The sequence below is a fragment of the Hippopotamus amphibius genome, chromosome 17 (genome assembly GCF_030028045.1).
Source record: "Hippopotamus amphibius kiboko isolate mHipAmp2 chromosome 17, mHipAmp2.hap2, whole genome shotgun sequence".
In the NCBI taxonomy this organism is placed as follows: Eukaryota; Metazoa; Chordata; class Mammalia; order Artiodactyla; family Hippopotamidae; genus Hippopotamus; species Hippopotamus amphibius.
Window position 1 is genome coordinate 37,111,614 of NC_080202.1, and position 13,718 is coordinate 37,125,331.

Sequence of the window (13,718 nt, forward strand, 5' to 3'; positions counted from 1 at the left end):
TACCTCTTCCTCTCACAGTGAGATACTCACTCAGCTTTCTTTTTTGGGGGTGGGGGGTGGGGCTGGGGTGGGGGAGGGGAAGGGAATGCTGCTGGCCTTGTAAAGAAAGCACTAATTTACTCTATTAAAAAATATTGGGAAAAGAGGACGATTTCTCCCTTAGATTCTCTTGTTTCCTGGGATTCCAGAACCTCCCATCCTCTGAAGGGGATGAGAAAATTGTTCCTTTATCTTTTCTGGAGAAAGGAAGGCATGGGGAGAGGGAGTGTACATCTAGGGGGCTCATGGTGTCCAGGTCATGGTCCTCTAGAGTTTTTGAATCAATTAAAGCAAATAATGCTCTCTGTTTTCCACCAGGCCCGGACAGGTGATTGGCCAAGGCCAGTCCCGTGACCATGAATTCCCTGCAATTTCGCTGGAGTCCTGGGTTTAATAGAGAGAGTCCCCATACGCTTGTATTTATCAGCAATATACAATTATAAAGGCCCAAAATAAAAAATAAAAAAAAAAGAGAGAACGCGAGCAAAATCTTCCCCTCCCAAAATCGCTCCATCACACAAACCTGGGGGGGCCAGGAGGGGGGGTCCCTTCCGATCCTCCCTCCTGACGCCCCCCCCAGCAGGCCCCCTCCCCCACCACTGAAAGCCATGAATTTTGAATTTGAGAGGGAGATTGGGTTTATAAACAGCCAGCCATCGCTCGCCGAGTGTCTGACTTCCTTCCCCGCTGTCTTGGAGACATTTCAAACTTCATCAATCAAGGAGTCGACATTAATTCCTCCTCCTCCTCCTTTCGAGCAAACCTTCCCCAGCCTCCAGCCTGGCGCCTCCACCCTTCAGAGACCCGGGAGCCAAAAGCGAGCCGAAGATGGGCCCGCTCTGCCGCCGCCGCCGCTCCCCGCCGCCCCCCTGGCCCCCGAGTTTCCCTGGATGAAAGAGAAGAAATCCGCCAAGAAACCCAGCCAATCTGCCACGTCTCCGCCGGCCGCCTCCTCCGTCCCGGCCTCCGGGGTCGGATCTCCCGCAGGTCGGTAAGCGCGGTAGGGGTGGGGTGAGGGGCAGCTAGAAAGAAAGGGGAGAAGGAGCGATGCGGGAGGGAGAAAAGGTGGCGAGACCGTTGAGATTCCTTACCCCCGTCGATTCCAGGGACGAGGAAGCAGAAAAGACCGATGGGGTTCAGGCCTGGACTCTGCCCGCACTACCCCCTACGCCCCCCCCCCCCCCAACAGATTTTGGAAGCTGGTTGGGGAAGAGTTTTTTTTCTGCTAGAAGAAAAGGATTCGATTGAGGTTTCACCTTTATTTGTGTGGAGGAGTGTTGTTGGCTGGGGTCGAATCTGGAGGCAGGAAAAGATTCGGTCCCATCTACCCCAGCTCTAGGAGAAGAGGGGGAATCTGAGAGCTAGGGAGCTAGGGAGGAAAGGAGGTGAGGAACAATCTTTCTTTATGAACCTTCTCCCGAAGCTGAGATGGAGAGTGCCGAAATGAGGGGTCAACACGGAGGACCTGGGAGGGGGCTCCGAGGTTCTGGGGGCGAGAGGGAGCTGCTCCCCACCACCTGCGTGGCTCGTGGGCGGCTCTCTGAATGCTTTTCCCTGACCCGGGCCGGGTCTGGCGGCGAGACAGGGACGGGAAAGAAGGCAAGAACCATGGGAGCGAGCCGCTTTGGTAGGCGGGTAGGACGGGGGTGCTGCTGATACTGTCTTGGGCGGATGGGCTAGTCTTTATTTCAGCCAAGTTGAGGCTGAGCTGAGGACACGGCCCGCGTTAACGCCCAGCGCGCTTCCCCTGCAGATGCGCCGGGACCGCCGGAGGCCGTGGGCGGCGGGGCGCGCAGGCTGCGCACGGCTTACACCAACACGCAGCTGCTGGAGCTGGAGAAGGAGTTCCACTTTAACAAGTACCTGTGCCGGCCGCGCCGCGTGGAGATCGCGGCCTTGCTGGACCTCACCGAGAGGCAGGTCAAAGTGTGGTTCCAGAACCGGCGCATGAAGCACAAGCGGCAGACCCAGCACCGAGAGCCGCCCGACGGGGAGCCTGCCTGCCCCGGCGCGCCGCAGGAGCCCGGCGAACCCGCCGAGGAGCCCCCGGCCAGCCCGAGGCGCCCGTCCGCCTCGCGGGCGGCGCGGGAAGCCTGCTGTCCCCCGCCCGAGGTCGTGCCGGGGCCCCCGGGCGCCTCCGGTCCCCGGCCTTGGGCCGCTCGCCTGGAGGGCGCGGGCGCGCGGAGCCCGGGCGGCGCGCGGAGCGGGGCCGGTGGGCCGGAGCCGGAGCCGTTGCCGGAAGACGCCTTCCCGGAGCGGCACGATTCGCCTTTCCCGCCAGACCTCAGCTTCTTCGCGGCCGACTCCTGTTTCCAGCTGTCCGGGGGCCTCTCCCCCAGCTTCCAGGGCTCGCTCGACAGCCCGGTTCCCTTTTCCGAGGAAGAGCTGGACTTCTTCACCAGCACCCTCTGTGCCATCGACCTGCAGTTCCCCTGATAACCCACTTCCTCCTCCCGGCCCTCGACCCCCGCCCCCCTCGGCTGCCTCCGGGAAGCCCGAGGATCTCCGTCCCCCAGCCGTAAAGACTTATTTTGTGTCTTGCTAAAATTCAGGTATTATTGAATTAGCGTTTAATCCACTTCCTTTCTTCGCTCTCTAAAATATTGGGCACTCGGGCGTCTTTTAAAATCTGTTTGGTAGAGTCCTTCCAACGAAATCTCAGGAATAATTAAACCCCGGGGGGGGGTATGTTTTTTGTTTTTTGTTTTTAGTTTTAGACCGTTGATTATTTATTAAAATTCTTTAATAATAGGAAAAGGGGAAAGTATTTATTGTACATTATTTTCATAGATTAAATAAATGTCTTTATAATACGAAAACGAGTGTTTGTGTGGGGACCCAGCCCCTTTCCTCCCCGCATCCCCAGGCCGGCCCTCACTCCCTCAGGACCAGCGCCAGGTTTGTCCGGCCCTGGGCCGGCTAAGTCCGGGTGGTACAAAAGGGGCCCTATTTGGCCGCCCGCTTCTCCGCCCGCAGCTCTAAGGAGAGTGGGGGGATCTGCTGCCACCCCCTAACAGATGGCCTTTGGGTCTGCTTAGAAATAAAGGTTGGGGGAGAGGGTGTGCTGCCAACTGAAGTGGGTGCAAAGAGGAGGCCTCGGGGACAAGCTTCGGGGTCGTGGTGGGAGGCGCAGAGGTTCAGCTAGATTGGAAGGGAGCCAAGGGTTTTCTAGGCTTCTCGCCCCAGTGCCCCAAGCGGGCTGGATGAGGCTTTCTCCAGAACTGGGGACCTGAGGCCTGGGGTCGTGGGCAGGGCCAAGGAGTGGGGTGGCGTCGGGGGTTTTCTTGGGAAGCAGGGCCCGTGCCTAGGGATGGTAACTGGCCTTCACGTGGACAAGAAAGGAGGCCGGGTGGAAAATGTAGCGGGGTCACCAATGTTCTTAGGGCCCCTCACTCACCCTAAGGCTCCTGGGGTTGGGAGGAGAGCCCGAGGAGCTGCGGGGCGACAAGCCCCGGGAGGCCCGGGCAGCTCTGGGAGGCGCTTGGCCTGCAGGGAGCGAAGGAGGAGCGAGGAGCGCGGGAGGGAGACAGGGAAGCAAGGAAGATGCTCAAAATGGCGCTGGGGCCGGGCGGTAGGGAGGGCGAGGGAAGAGATTGTGGCCGCCATGACAGCCGCCTCAAGATGCGCGGGGCCAGCCGCAGGGACCGTCCCCGCACCCACTTTCGCCTTTCCGGATCATCCAGATGCCAGTGAAGAAAGGGAGCCAGGGAGCCTCTTTTTGGTTTTTGTATTGTTTAAAAAATCAGCCCAACGGATGCTGAGGACGCGAGATGGACGGAGAGTCTGCGAGAGGGTGGGAATAGGAGGGGGTGAACGGCGGATCTTGCTGGCCCGGGTCTGCCTCGCCGAATCTGAGTCTTGCTCCTTCGCTCTGGGCTTTGATCCCCGGCCAGAGCCTTCTCCAAATGCAGACCTACCTGTCTTTGCCAAGCACTCCATTTGCCATCTCCACACTATCTCCTAGCCCCCACGCACCTTGCCAGGGTTCCTGCAGACCCGGTGAGCGGGAAGCAGGGATCGATCTCTCCATCTGCCTCCCGGTTTGTTCCGGGGAATGTGGAGATTTAAAGGGCCCTGGAAAGCCATCCATCCTCCTTAGGTTTATTTACTATTTCTCGGGCTCAGAAACAGACACCGCAGGGCTACCTCCCCAGCAGATGCTGCCGATCTTGAAAAGCAGTTTATTTCCCAGCCACCCCGCCCCCCCCGGCCCCCAGACTTTCCCCTGAACCAGCAGGACAGGGACTTGAAGTGCCAGACATTGAGAGGCAACAACTGTCAGGAAAAGCCAGGAGGCAACATAGGTCGTGACATATAGGACTAGACAGGCCCTTGCATATTTTTTTACCTGGTCCCTCAGTGGGGGAAGTACACACACCTTATTCAGCTGAAATTTAATCCCTTAAACTGTCTTAGTATAGAATTCATCTCCTGCATTAAATAATCTTGTGTCATGTTAAAATGCACTTATTTCTTTTATAAATAAATTTATATAGAACAATTAGATGTGTTATTATAATAATAACATGTATCTTATTAGTTTATTTTCCCTCATAAAATATATAGGTATGAAATAAATTCAACATATTAAAGTAATAATACACAGCTTATTGGCTTGTGTGTTTATTTTCCCCATAAATAAGTGAATACACCATATATTAAAACCACACTATACATCTCATTGGGCTGTGTGTTTATTTCTCCATAAAATATGTCCATAGGCAGTGTTTAACATGTTTAAAATCACAGCAGATAGCCATCTCTACACTAACAAAATAAAACAGACATTTCAGCTGGGGTTTTGATTTCTATGGACAGCCAAACTAGATAATTTGGCCTAATTAAAACACTCTTTCAGCTATAGCAGATTGTTACAAAGATCAAGAATACCAGAAGGATCTTGCTAATTGCCCACCTTCCAGCTTTCTTTGGTCAAAAGGAGAGCACCCTTCATCAATGCCAAAAATGCAGGATCTGCTCCACTGGAGAGAATTCACCTCCTGGAATCATGGCTTGGTCTGCAATACTCAGGGGCCTCTGAGGCTCCAGTTCTCTAAGAGACTTGCTGCCCCACAGACCAGCAGCATCAGCACTACCTGTGGGCCAGTTAGAAATGCAGACTTTAGGCTCCACTCCAAATCTACTGAATTAAAATCTCAATTTAGTACATCCCCAAGTAATTCATATGCACATTAAAGTTTGAGAAGTACTGCGGGATCATAGTGTCACCTTGCTTCCCGCCTTCCTCCCATGCTTAAGAATTTTTGACCCACTTTACCTGGCCACTGCCTTCCAATCCACCCCAACCCAAACCAGTGGCTCAAAGGGCACTGAACTTCAGCTCCTGCCTGAGGCTGCATCATTCCTTTATCCTCTCTGCCAAAGTGAGTGGGGAGTCAGGAGGGCCCAACCAAAGGCTCAATCCTCCTGTTTAGATCTAGGTACTTTGTATGTCCTAGGGGTGAGAAGCAACCAATCCAGGGAATCAGAAGGTCTAGCATTTCCCTTGATTGATTATTAGAGAGGAGTTAGAACTCTCTTTATAGGCAACACACAGCCTCTCTCTCTTTCTCCTGTCTCATGTTCAGGAAACTCACCATCTCTGATGCCACCAGTGCAGAACAAAGAGGCAAGTCATTTCTAAAAGGACTCCTCTTTTCTATCCCATCCAATTTCAAATTCAAAGAAATGCCTGGCAATTTAGGATTCAAAAGTCACCAGGATTCAGGATGCCTGTGTTCCAAATTAGCTCCTTTTCTTTGTTTCATCTCTAGGGTCATCCTCTTTAATCTAAGTTTTCCAGGCTGGTTATGGAGAAGGAAGGAGAAGATGAGGGTTTCCCAGATAAGGCAGCAGATCCCCCAGTGATGGCAGGTTAGAGGGCAGTACCAGGTGGCTGCACTCACTTATCCTATCCTGATGGGGCAGGGCTCCTCTTGAGGGGTCTGTAGCACAGACTGGTTATAAATTGGCTGTGGTTGGAGTGGGAAGGCTTCAGTGCAGTTCTGAAAGCTGCTGGTCAGTCTGCCTTGCTCTCGGTGAGTCATTATTTTAAGAAGAATGGCCCATTAATATTATGGTGAAAGCAAAAGACCATTAGATTGAGGAATTATTTGCAATCATGGTAAGCCTGAATCATTACATTCTTTTTAAACTTCTGCCTGGGTAAGTCCCTTCCCCTTTCCAGACCTCAGTTTCTCCAACTGTAAAATAAATGGAAGAACTAAATGCCTCTAATGTTCTCTGCACCAGTATATGCCAAAAGTGTATTCATTAGTCTTCAGAAACAATGTATCAAATATTTATTATGGCTGGTGTCACAGGCTTTTAAACAGAGGTGGTGACTTGATGTTTGAGGATAACCCACCTCCCATGTATCTGGTAGAGACATTTTAACAAATTTTAATTTGTATCTTTACACCAACAATCATGCCTCAATCATTATTTAAATGAACAGGGAGAGAAATCTTTTCAACAAGCACATAATTGGTTGTTGTGCTATGTGCCAGGTACCAGGTATTCAATGAATATGAGTATTAAGAAGTGTCCTAGGGACCTCCCTGGTGGCACAGTGGATGAGACTCTACACTTCCAGTGCAAGGGATGGGGCAGGGAATTAGATCCCATATGCATGCCACAACTAAGAGTTCCCATGCCTGCTGCAACTAAGACCTGGTGCAACCAAATAAATAAATAAATAAAAATGTCCTAGCCAGGTTTTCCTCTGGCTTTCATTCTCTGCTACTTTCCCCAACACTTGGTTATGTTTACTCTTATTTGAAAAAGAGTAGGACATTTTATACAAAAAGAGCCACCAAGCTTCTTCTTTGCCATGGTGTACTTGACTTAAAAGTTCCCTTCACCGGGTTTTACCTAATTGCTAGGGTATTAGAGCATATGTACAAATTCTGGGTCTCCCGAAATAGCTCTGTTGAAGCCCCTGCCCACCTGTCCCCCAAGTCTCCGAAAAACACTTGATGGCCCCACTGTACATCTTCCTAAAATATGCTCTATCAAATATACGTCCTCAGTTTGCAGAAAGTAGGCTCTCGGGCCCTACACCATCCCCTTCACCTGCTGTGGCTGGTGTGGCTCAGATCCTCCACCGACCTCTCCAGCCCAGCTCTGCCCTCCTGCTCCTCCCACCCCCATCCCTCTCCATACTTAGTAGTGAGGCAGATATTTGGTGCCTGAAGATGTAACAAACCGCTTCTTCCTCTGAGGAGACAGTCAACAGTAAAGGTGCCTTCCTAAAACCTTCTCTAATTCCCAACCACCACAGAAGAATCACAGTCTGGACAGTCATTCAGATACAGATTCACCCTGGTCAGTGTTCAACAAGGTTTCCAACAGGGATATTTTGGCCACAACCACCACACCTAAATAAACCCAATTAAGTAAAAAGTTATTTCAGTTCTTCATGTTGCTCTAATCTTTCCTTTTAGAAAGATCTCAACTCTCTGACTTACTTTTCCTTCCACATGAAGGTTTACGTCCTGTTCTGACACCAGGTTCAAACTACCCTGGGAAGGACAGTTTCTAAGCTAAATCCTTCAAGGGGAGAGAGACAACATGTAGAAAACTTTTCCTCAAAATTCGGAAGATCGGGGAGTTCTTGCTAATACCCAACCTCAAACCTTTTTGCTGCACTTTTAATAGATTATATAATATTAGGGTTATATTATATAGTATTAGGGTTTGCTATAGATTATATAATATTAGGCTTTACTTAAGAAAAAAAACTCTTCAGTTTAGAAGAAAATCCTTTGCCTAAACAGAGCCAGCTTTCTGAATTCTTAATGAAATTTGCATATGATAAAGTACCTATTGTACAATATATGGTGATATGTTACATAAAAATATAGCACATATGCTCTTTTCTTATCACATATTTCCATATCTTAATATGCTAGTTATATTAAAAAACAGAAGGGCTTCCTAGGTGGCGCAGTGGTTAAGAATCCGCCTGCCAATGCAGAGGTCACGGGTTCGATCCCAGCTCCAGGAAGATCCCACATGCCGCGGAGCAACTAAGCCCGTGTGCCAAAAAAAAAAAAAAAAAAAAAAAAAAGTAGTAAAAAAACAGAAGACTGACATACTATTTCAGAACGTGCATGTAATGTTAATACCATACACTTACAGAGTTCTCTATGGTTTATATTTTCTTGTTTGCTTTAATCCCGCTAACAATGCAGTGACGTAAGTAGTATTAAACCCATTCTTCTCTGAGGCTGAGATTCAGAGAAACCAAGGAACTTGTCCAGGATCATCACGCTAAGAAATGGCCAAGCAAGGATTTGAACCCAAGCATTCTGGCCCCAAAACTGTCTTCCCGTTACACTGTGCACAAGCCACAGTCTCTGGTTCTTAACCAGATTTGCGACATTTTAATGAGCTTGTAGTAAAACAAACACCACCGAATTCAGATTCCACCCTCCCCCAAAACAGCAACAAGAAACCATTTCTTATAGAGAAAAAAATTATAATCCTGAATATCCTTTTAATTTTTAAGTTCCAATTTTTGATCCTTGGTTTTGGCCTTCAAGGTCTGGGCTGCGGAGAGTAGGCAGAGTGGCTCTTAAGGGCCTAATGAAGGAACTGTTCTGATTGCTCCTGCCAACCCCCAGCTAAGCAGCTTTCTCCAGAGAAAAGGCCAGAATCAGGTGTAAACTTCCAACACATCCCCATTCTGATTAGAATGGTCTTCCTGCCTCAATGCTATAAGGACCAGCACCTCTCAAAGATCATCTCCGTCCTAAACATGCCTGCATTCTCCTTGCTCTCCTTTATGTCTAAATAGATGATAGAAAAGAGGAAATCAACTATGTTTCACTTTGGTGTTGGGTCTACCCAGACTACCTCTGGTGAATTTAATTTGGTCAACCAGATAATCCTTTAGGCCATAGATTACTCTGGATGTGGATTACTTTTTTGCTTGTTTGTTTGTTTTGTTTTGCACTCACCTGTGGGCTTAACAAGGAATCAGGCTCCATAGACTCTCTCAGGCCAGAGGCCAGTGAAGTTTCTTTTAAGGAGGAAGAGACTTGGGAACCTAGGGACACATGTTGCTTTTTCTCCCAATCCTTTCTGCTGGGGCTGGGAGAGCCGGCAGGAAATCTGAAAAGTTTTAATTCTTTAAAACTACCTTCTCCTATACAAGAGAAGGCAGCAAGGCTCAGGGATGAATTGGGAGAGCTGAGGCCAAAGCAATCACTGCACTTGACAGTACAACTTGAGGCACTTTTGCCCCACCCCTTTCCTTCTCTTCTTTATAATAGACTATTGGTGACTTCAGCTGTTACTAGGGAGACTGCATTTCCCCAACTCCCAGAATGATTTCTACTCTTTTATTAAACTGATTTGGAATTTACTTACTCCTTTAGACCTCAAATTGTTCCCTTCATTAGGAGGGCGAGGGATGAGGTGAAGAGGTTCTCCCTTGGTTGAGGGAAAGGTAGAAAGTGGAGTCTCAAGTCTCTCTGAAGCAGGGCAGCCAGGTCAGATATAGGCCTAGCTCAGATTTGGGGTTTGAAGAGAAGCCCTTATTCCCTACTCCCCTCTTCTCCAAAGGCCTCTGTGGAGAACATCTTAAAGTGAGAGGAAACAGCTGGGAGCATCTACAAACCCAAAAAGGGAAATAGGAAGAAATATGCTTCCTCTCACCTCAACACTCCTTTTCTCTTTAACCCCTCTGCAGGCCCCCCACCCCCCACCTCAACTCTCCCTTCCTTTGTCCACACTCATCCCTTGGCAGGGAACGTTTCTCACACCCTCCCCCATTGCATCTCTCTTAAAGGAGTTGCCAGCTGGTCCCCTCCCACCAACTTGTCCAGCTCTGAAGCAGGGTCTGAAGCTGAGTACACATGAGGAGCGAGGGAGGCAAGGGTCCTGTGAAATGCTTTAAGCTCTTTCATGGTTGGGAGCTAAGCAAGGCTCACAGTTATTAAGAAAAGAGCAAGGCAGTGTGATTCTGGTGGTAGGGACAGAAAGTAGGAGAGGACAGGCAAAATGAGGGGACTGGGAGACAGAAAGAGGGAGCGACACAGAGACAACTTTGGGTCTCACCTTGCCCTCTTTGGGGTGGGGAAACCTGAGACGTTTTGAAGGTCCTCTCTGGACCTGTCCCACCTGCTTCCCCTTCCTCTCCTCAGCTCAATTGTTTACAGAGATCCTTCCCTGAACTCTTGCCCTCCTGGACTTGCCCTAGCCCCGGCCCCAGGCCTCCGGCCAGGCAGACACCCTGACAGGTTACAAATGAGCGTGGGTGTTAGATTGCGCCAAGCTCTTGTCCTCAGAGTCTGGAGGAGGAGAATCAATGGGCTCTACCTAAGAGCTTTCCTTCTAGTTCCATCCCAGTCCGAACAGAGTAAAGGAGACACTTCCTATTCTCCTCCCCTCCCCCAAACCTAACCCAACCGATGCACTGACACACCGAGCAGAAAGGCGTGAGGCCCTGCTCCTGAGCCTGAAATTCCCATTCTCTAAGCAATCTCCTTTGATCTAGTCTAGAAAATTCATCGGAAATTTGATTTATCTTTAAGATGTAATTGGTATTGAACTTATGGATTTGAGGCTTGGGATTTATTTGGGGGGGGGGCGGTATGGGGTAGGAAGGAACCAGAAGAATGCACTACACTAGTTTTAAACACTGCAGAAAGAGAATAAAAATTCCCTCCTCTTCACCTGTAAGTAAACATCACCTAGGTCTGTGCTCATTGTGGCTCTCTGGAGAGATACAGGGAGTTCTTTGAGTCTGAGTGAGTGAGCCAGCTACAGCTATGGATGGCTAGAGAGAGGATAAATACATCCAGAGAGATGAGTTGATGGATAGATAGGGAATGAATATAAATATGGAGAGAGATGGACGAATGGAGAGATGGATTGAGACAGAGCGAATATAAAAAGAAGCTGAGGGAGAGAAATGGATGTGTGAATGAGGAGAGAGTGGTTATGCAGAGAGATGGAGAGAGGCAGGGGGCATTTCTCATCCTCCCCTCCACATTTCTGTCATCTTGTCTTGCTCCTTGAAATGCCAGTTTCCCACCCTCACTTAATGAATTCTTCCTCTAGATTCTGGGCTCTGCCTCACACCCTTACGTGTTTTTGCACCCTCTCCCTTCACAGTCATCCATTTGGCCCAAGATAACATACCTCACTCGGCTGTCCTAGCCCATCACCCCAAATTGGGAGAAAGAAACTCAGAGTGGGAATTCTGGGCAAAGGAGGCTGGATTCCCCATCTCCTGGTCTACAGACTTGGGGGGAGGGGAAGGTTCCTTTAGGTGGGGGGGGGGGGTGGGAAGAATGAAGGGCAGCTGGGTTGAATTTGTCCAAATCTAATAACCCAGGAGCCTATTGAAGGCCTTGGGGGTTCGGAGGGGAAGAAAGTCTTGAATATTCCTCTAACTTTCCCCCCCTCCCTCTGGTCCCTTCTTTCCAAAAGTCTTTGAAGAAAGATGTTTTTGACGCTTCCACGTCGCCCTCAGATGGATGGGATGTGGGTGATTGAAGTGTCTTTGTCATGCTAATGATTGGGGGGTGATGGATGGGCGCTGGGGCTGCCAAACTGTGGCCCGATGCGCCCATTGGCCTGGGAGAGATCACATGCGCCCCTCCACCCCCACTCCCTACCCCCTTCCTGGGGGAGCCCTGGCCCAGGCGAGCGGGGTTAGGCCATGGATGCAAGCTTCGGTGCTGTGACATACTGCCGAAAGGTTGTAGGGCAAGAGGGTGTCTCCCCCAAACGGGCCGAGCCTCCTGCGGCCTCGACACATGGACTATAATAGGATGAACTCCTTCTTAGAGTACCCACTCTGTAACCGGGGACCCAGCGCCTACGGCGCCCACAGCACCCCTACCTCCTTCCCCCCAAGCTCGGCTCCCGCTGTTGACAGCTATGCAGGCGAGACCCGCTATGCTGGGGGGCTGCCCAGCCCCGCGCTCCAGCAGAACTCAGGCTATCCGGCCCAGCAGGCGCCCTCGGCGTTAGGGGTGCCCTTCCCCAGCTCGGTGACCTCCGGGTACGCCCCCGCTGCCTGCAGCCCCAGCTACGGGCCTTCTCAGTACTACCCTCTGGGCCAGCCGGAAGGAGATGGAAGCTATTTTCATCCTTCAAGCTATGGGGCCCAGCTAGGGGCCTTGTCGGACGGCTATGGGACCGCTGGAGCGGGCCTGGGGCCATACCCTCCGCCGCAGCCCTCTTATGGGACCGAGCAGACAGCGAGCTTTGCACCCGCCTATGCTGATCTCCTCTCCAAGGACAAGGAATCGCCATGCCCATCAGAAACCAGCACCCCCACAGCCCGGACCTTTGACTGGATGAAGGTTAAGAGGAACCCACCCAAAACAGGTAGGGCTCAGGCGTGGCCACCCCCTCTCGGGGGCTCCGAGCGGCTGTGCTGCTTCTGCACTGAGGTGTTCTGGGCTGGGTTCCCATCTCCGGGTAGAGGTAGGTAAGGGCACTCTGCCCAGTCTCAGGTCAGGTGGGGCCTCCCCATCCAGTGAGAGCCCGGTTACTCTTAAGAGTAAGTCACCACACACACCCCCACTTCCTGACCTGTGGGCCCGGCTCAGGGCCAGGACCTGGTGTCTGGTGGGGGGGTGGGGGATGGGAGGGAGCGGAGGCCGCTCCAGATCCCTTGCAGGGGTGCCTGGTGATCCATGGGAACTTTGAGAGCTGAAGCTGGACAGCATGGTGAATGGGGGTGCAGAGGGGGCCGGGGGTAGGGGAGGGGAAGGAGAAAGAGGTGAGAGAACTGACGTGGCCCTTCTCTTGCCCCGCCCCTAGCCAAGGTGTCGGATCTGGGCCTGGGCGCCCCCGGAGGCCTCCGCACTAACTTCACCACTCGGCAGCTGACCGAGCTGGAGAAGGAGTTCCATTTCAACAAGTACCTGAGCCGGGCCCGGAGGGTGGAGATCGCCGCCACTCTGGAGCTCAACGAGACGCAGGTCAAAATTTGGTTCCAGAACCGGCGCATGAAGCAGAAGAAGCGCGAACGGGAGGGAGGCCGCGTGCCCCCAGCCCCTCCAGGCTGTCCCAAGGAGGCGGCTGGAGACGTCTCCGACCAGTCCACGTGCACCTCCCCGGAAGCTTCGCCCAGCTCCGTCACCTCCTGAACTAAACCTCCCAACCGACAGGGCTCCCCAGCACCGGAGCGAGCGCCTCCATCCCGCCCTCTCTTCTGCTCTCCCTAAGCCCGGGCCTCGGCTTTACTACTCAGGCGATCCTCACCAAGGCTGGGGCGCCAGTTTAGAGCTGCCTTTGGGAGGAATGGGGGACTGCTCTTCTCCGGTCTGGGCGGGGTGCTGATGGCTGGGGCCCCTACAGGACCAGAGGCATGGGAGACACCCAACCTGTCAGGTGTGGAGGAGAGAAGGGCTTCCCTCTGCCTTTAATCTGGGGATCAGCACGTGGGCGGGGTGGGACAAGCCCCAGCCTCCTGGATTCTCCTTTCCCCTGTCAACTTCCATTTGTTCAGTCCAGTGCCTTTGAGCTGCGAGGACTCTCCTCACGCACACTCATCCTAACTCCCCCTTCTAGGCTGAAGCCAGAGAGAAGGCCTTGAGGTTTCTTGTGTGGGAGTGTTTGGGTGCAGGCTATTACCAATGCTTAATCTCTCTAGTTGCCACTGACCTTGCAATAGCACCAGCTGCCTTGTGACAGACCAAAAAGCAGCCCCC

General features: G+C 51.6%; 2 protein-coding genes across 2 annotated transcripts; both read left to right on the forward strand.

Moving 5' to 3' along the window:
- The first annotated feature begins 647 nt into the window (after positions 1-647).
- HOXB2 (homeobox B2) lies at positions 648-2,741 on the forward strand. The gene is made up of 2 exons (XM_057715744.1): positions 648-1,026; positions 1,793-2,741. The coding sequence occupies exons 1-2, from the start codon at positions 648-650 to the stop codon at positions 2,473-2,475; spliced, it is 1,062 nt and encodes a 353-aa protein (XP_057571727.1). The 3' UTR covers positions 2,476-2,741.
- Positions 2,742-11,810: 9,069 nt separating this feature from the next.
- Positions 11,811-13,154, forward strand: HOXB1 (homeobox B1). Its single transcript, XM_057716299.1, has 2 exons — positions 11,811-12,387; positions 12,826-13,154. Exons 1-2 carry the CDS (start codon positions 11,811-11,813, stop codon positions 13,152-13,154), a joined length of 906 nt encoding a protein of 301 aa, XP_057572282.1.
- The last annotated feature ends 564 nt before the right edge of the window (positions 13,155-13,718 follow it).

Coding starts and splice junctions, on each gene's coding strand:
- HOXB2 (XM_057715744.1), top strand. CDS start 648: ATGAATTTTGAATTTGAGAGGGAGATTGGGTTTATAAACAGCCAGCCA. Junction 1,027..1,792: donor CGGGGTCGGATCTCCCGCAG/GTCGGTAAGCGC, acceptor CTTCCCCTGCAG/ATGCGCCGGGACCGCCGGAG.
- HOXB1 (XM_057716299.1), top strand. CDS start 11,811: ATGGACTATAATAGGATGAACTCCTTCTTAGAGTACCCACTCTGTAAC. Junction 12,388..12,825: donor GAGGAACCCACCCAAAACAG/GTAGGGCTCAGG, acceptor CCCCGCCCCTAG/CCAAGGTGTCGGATCTGGGC.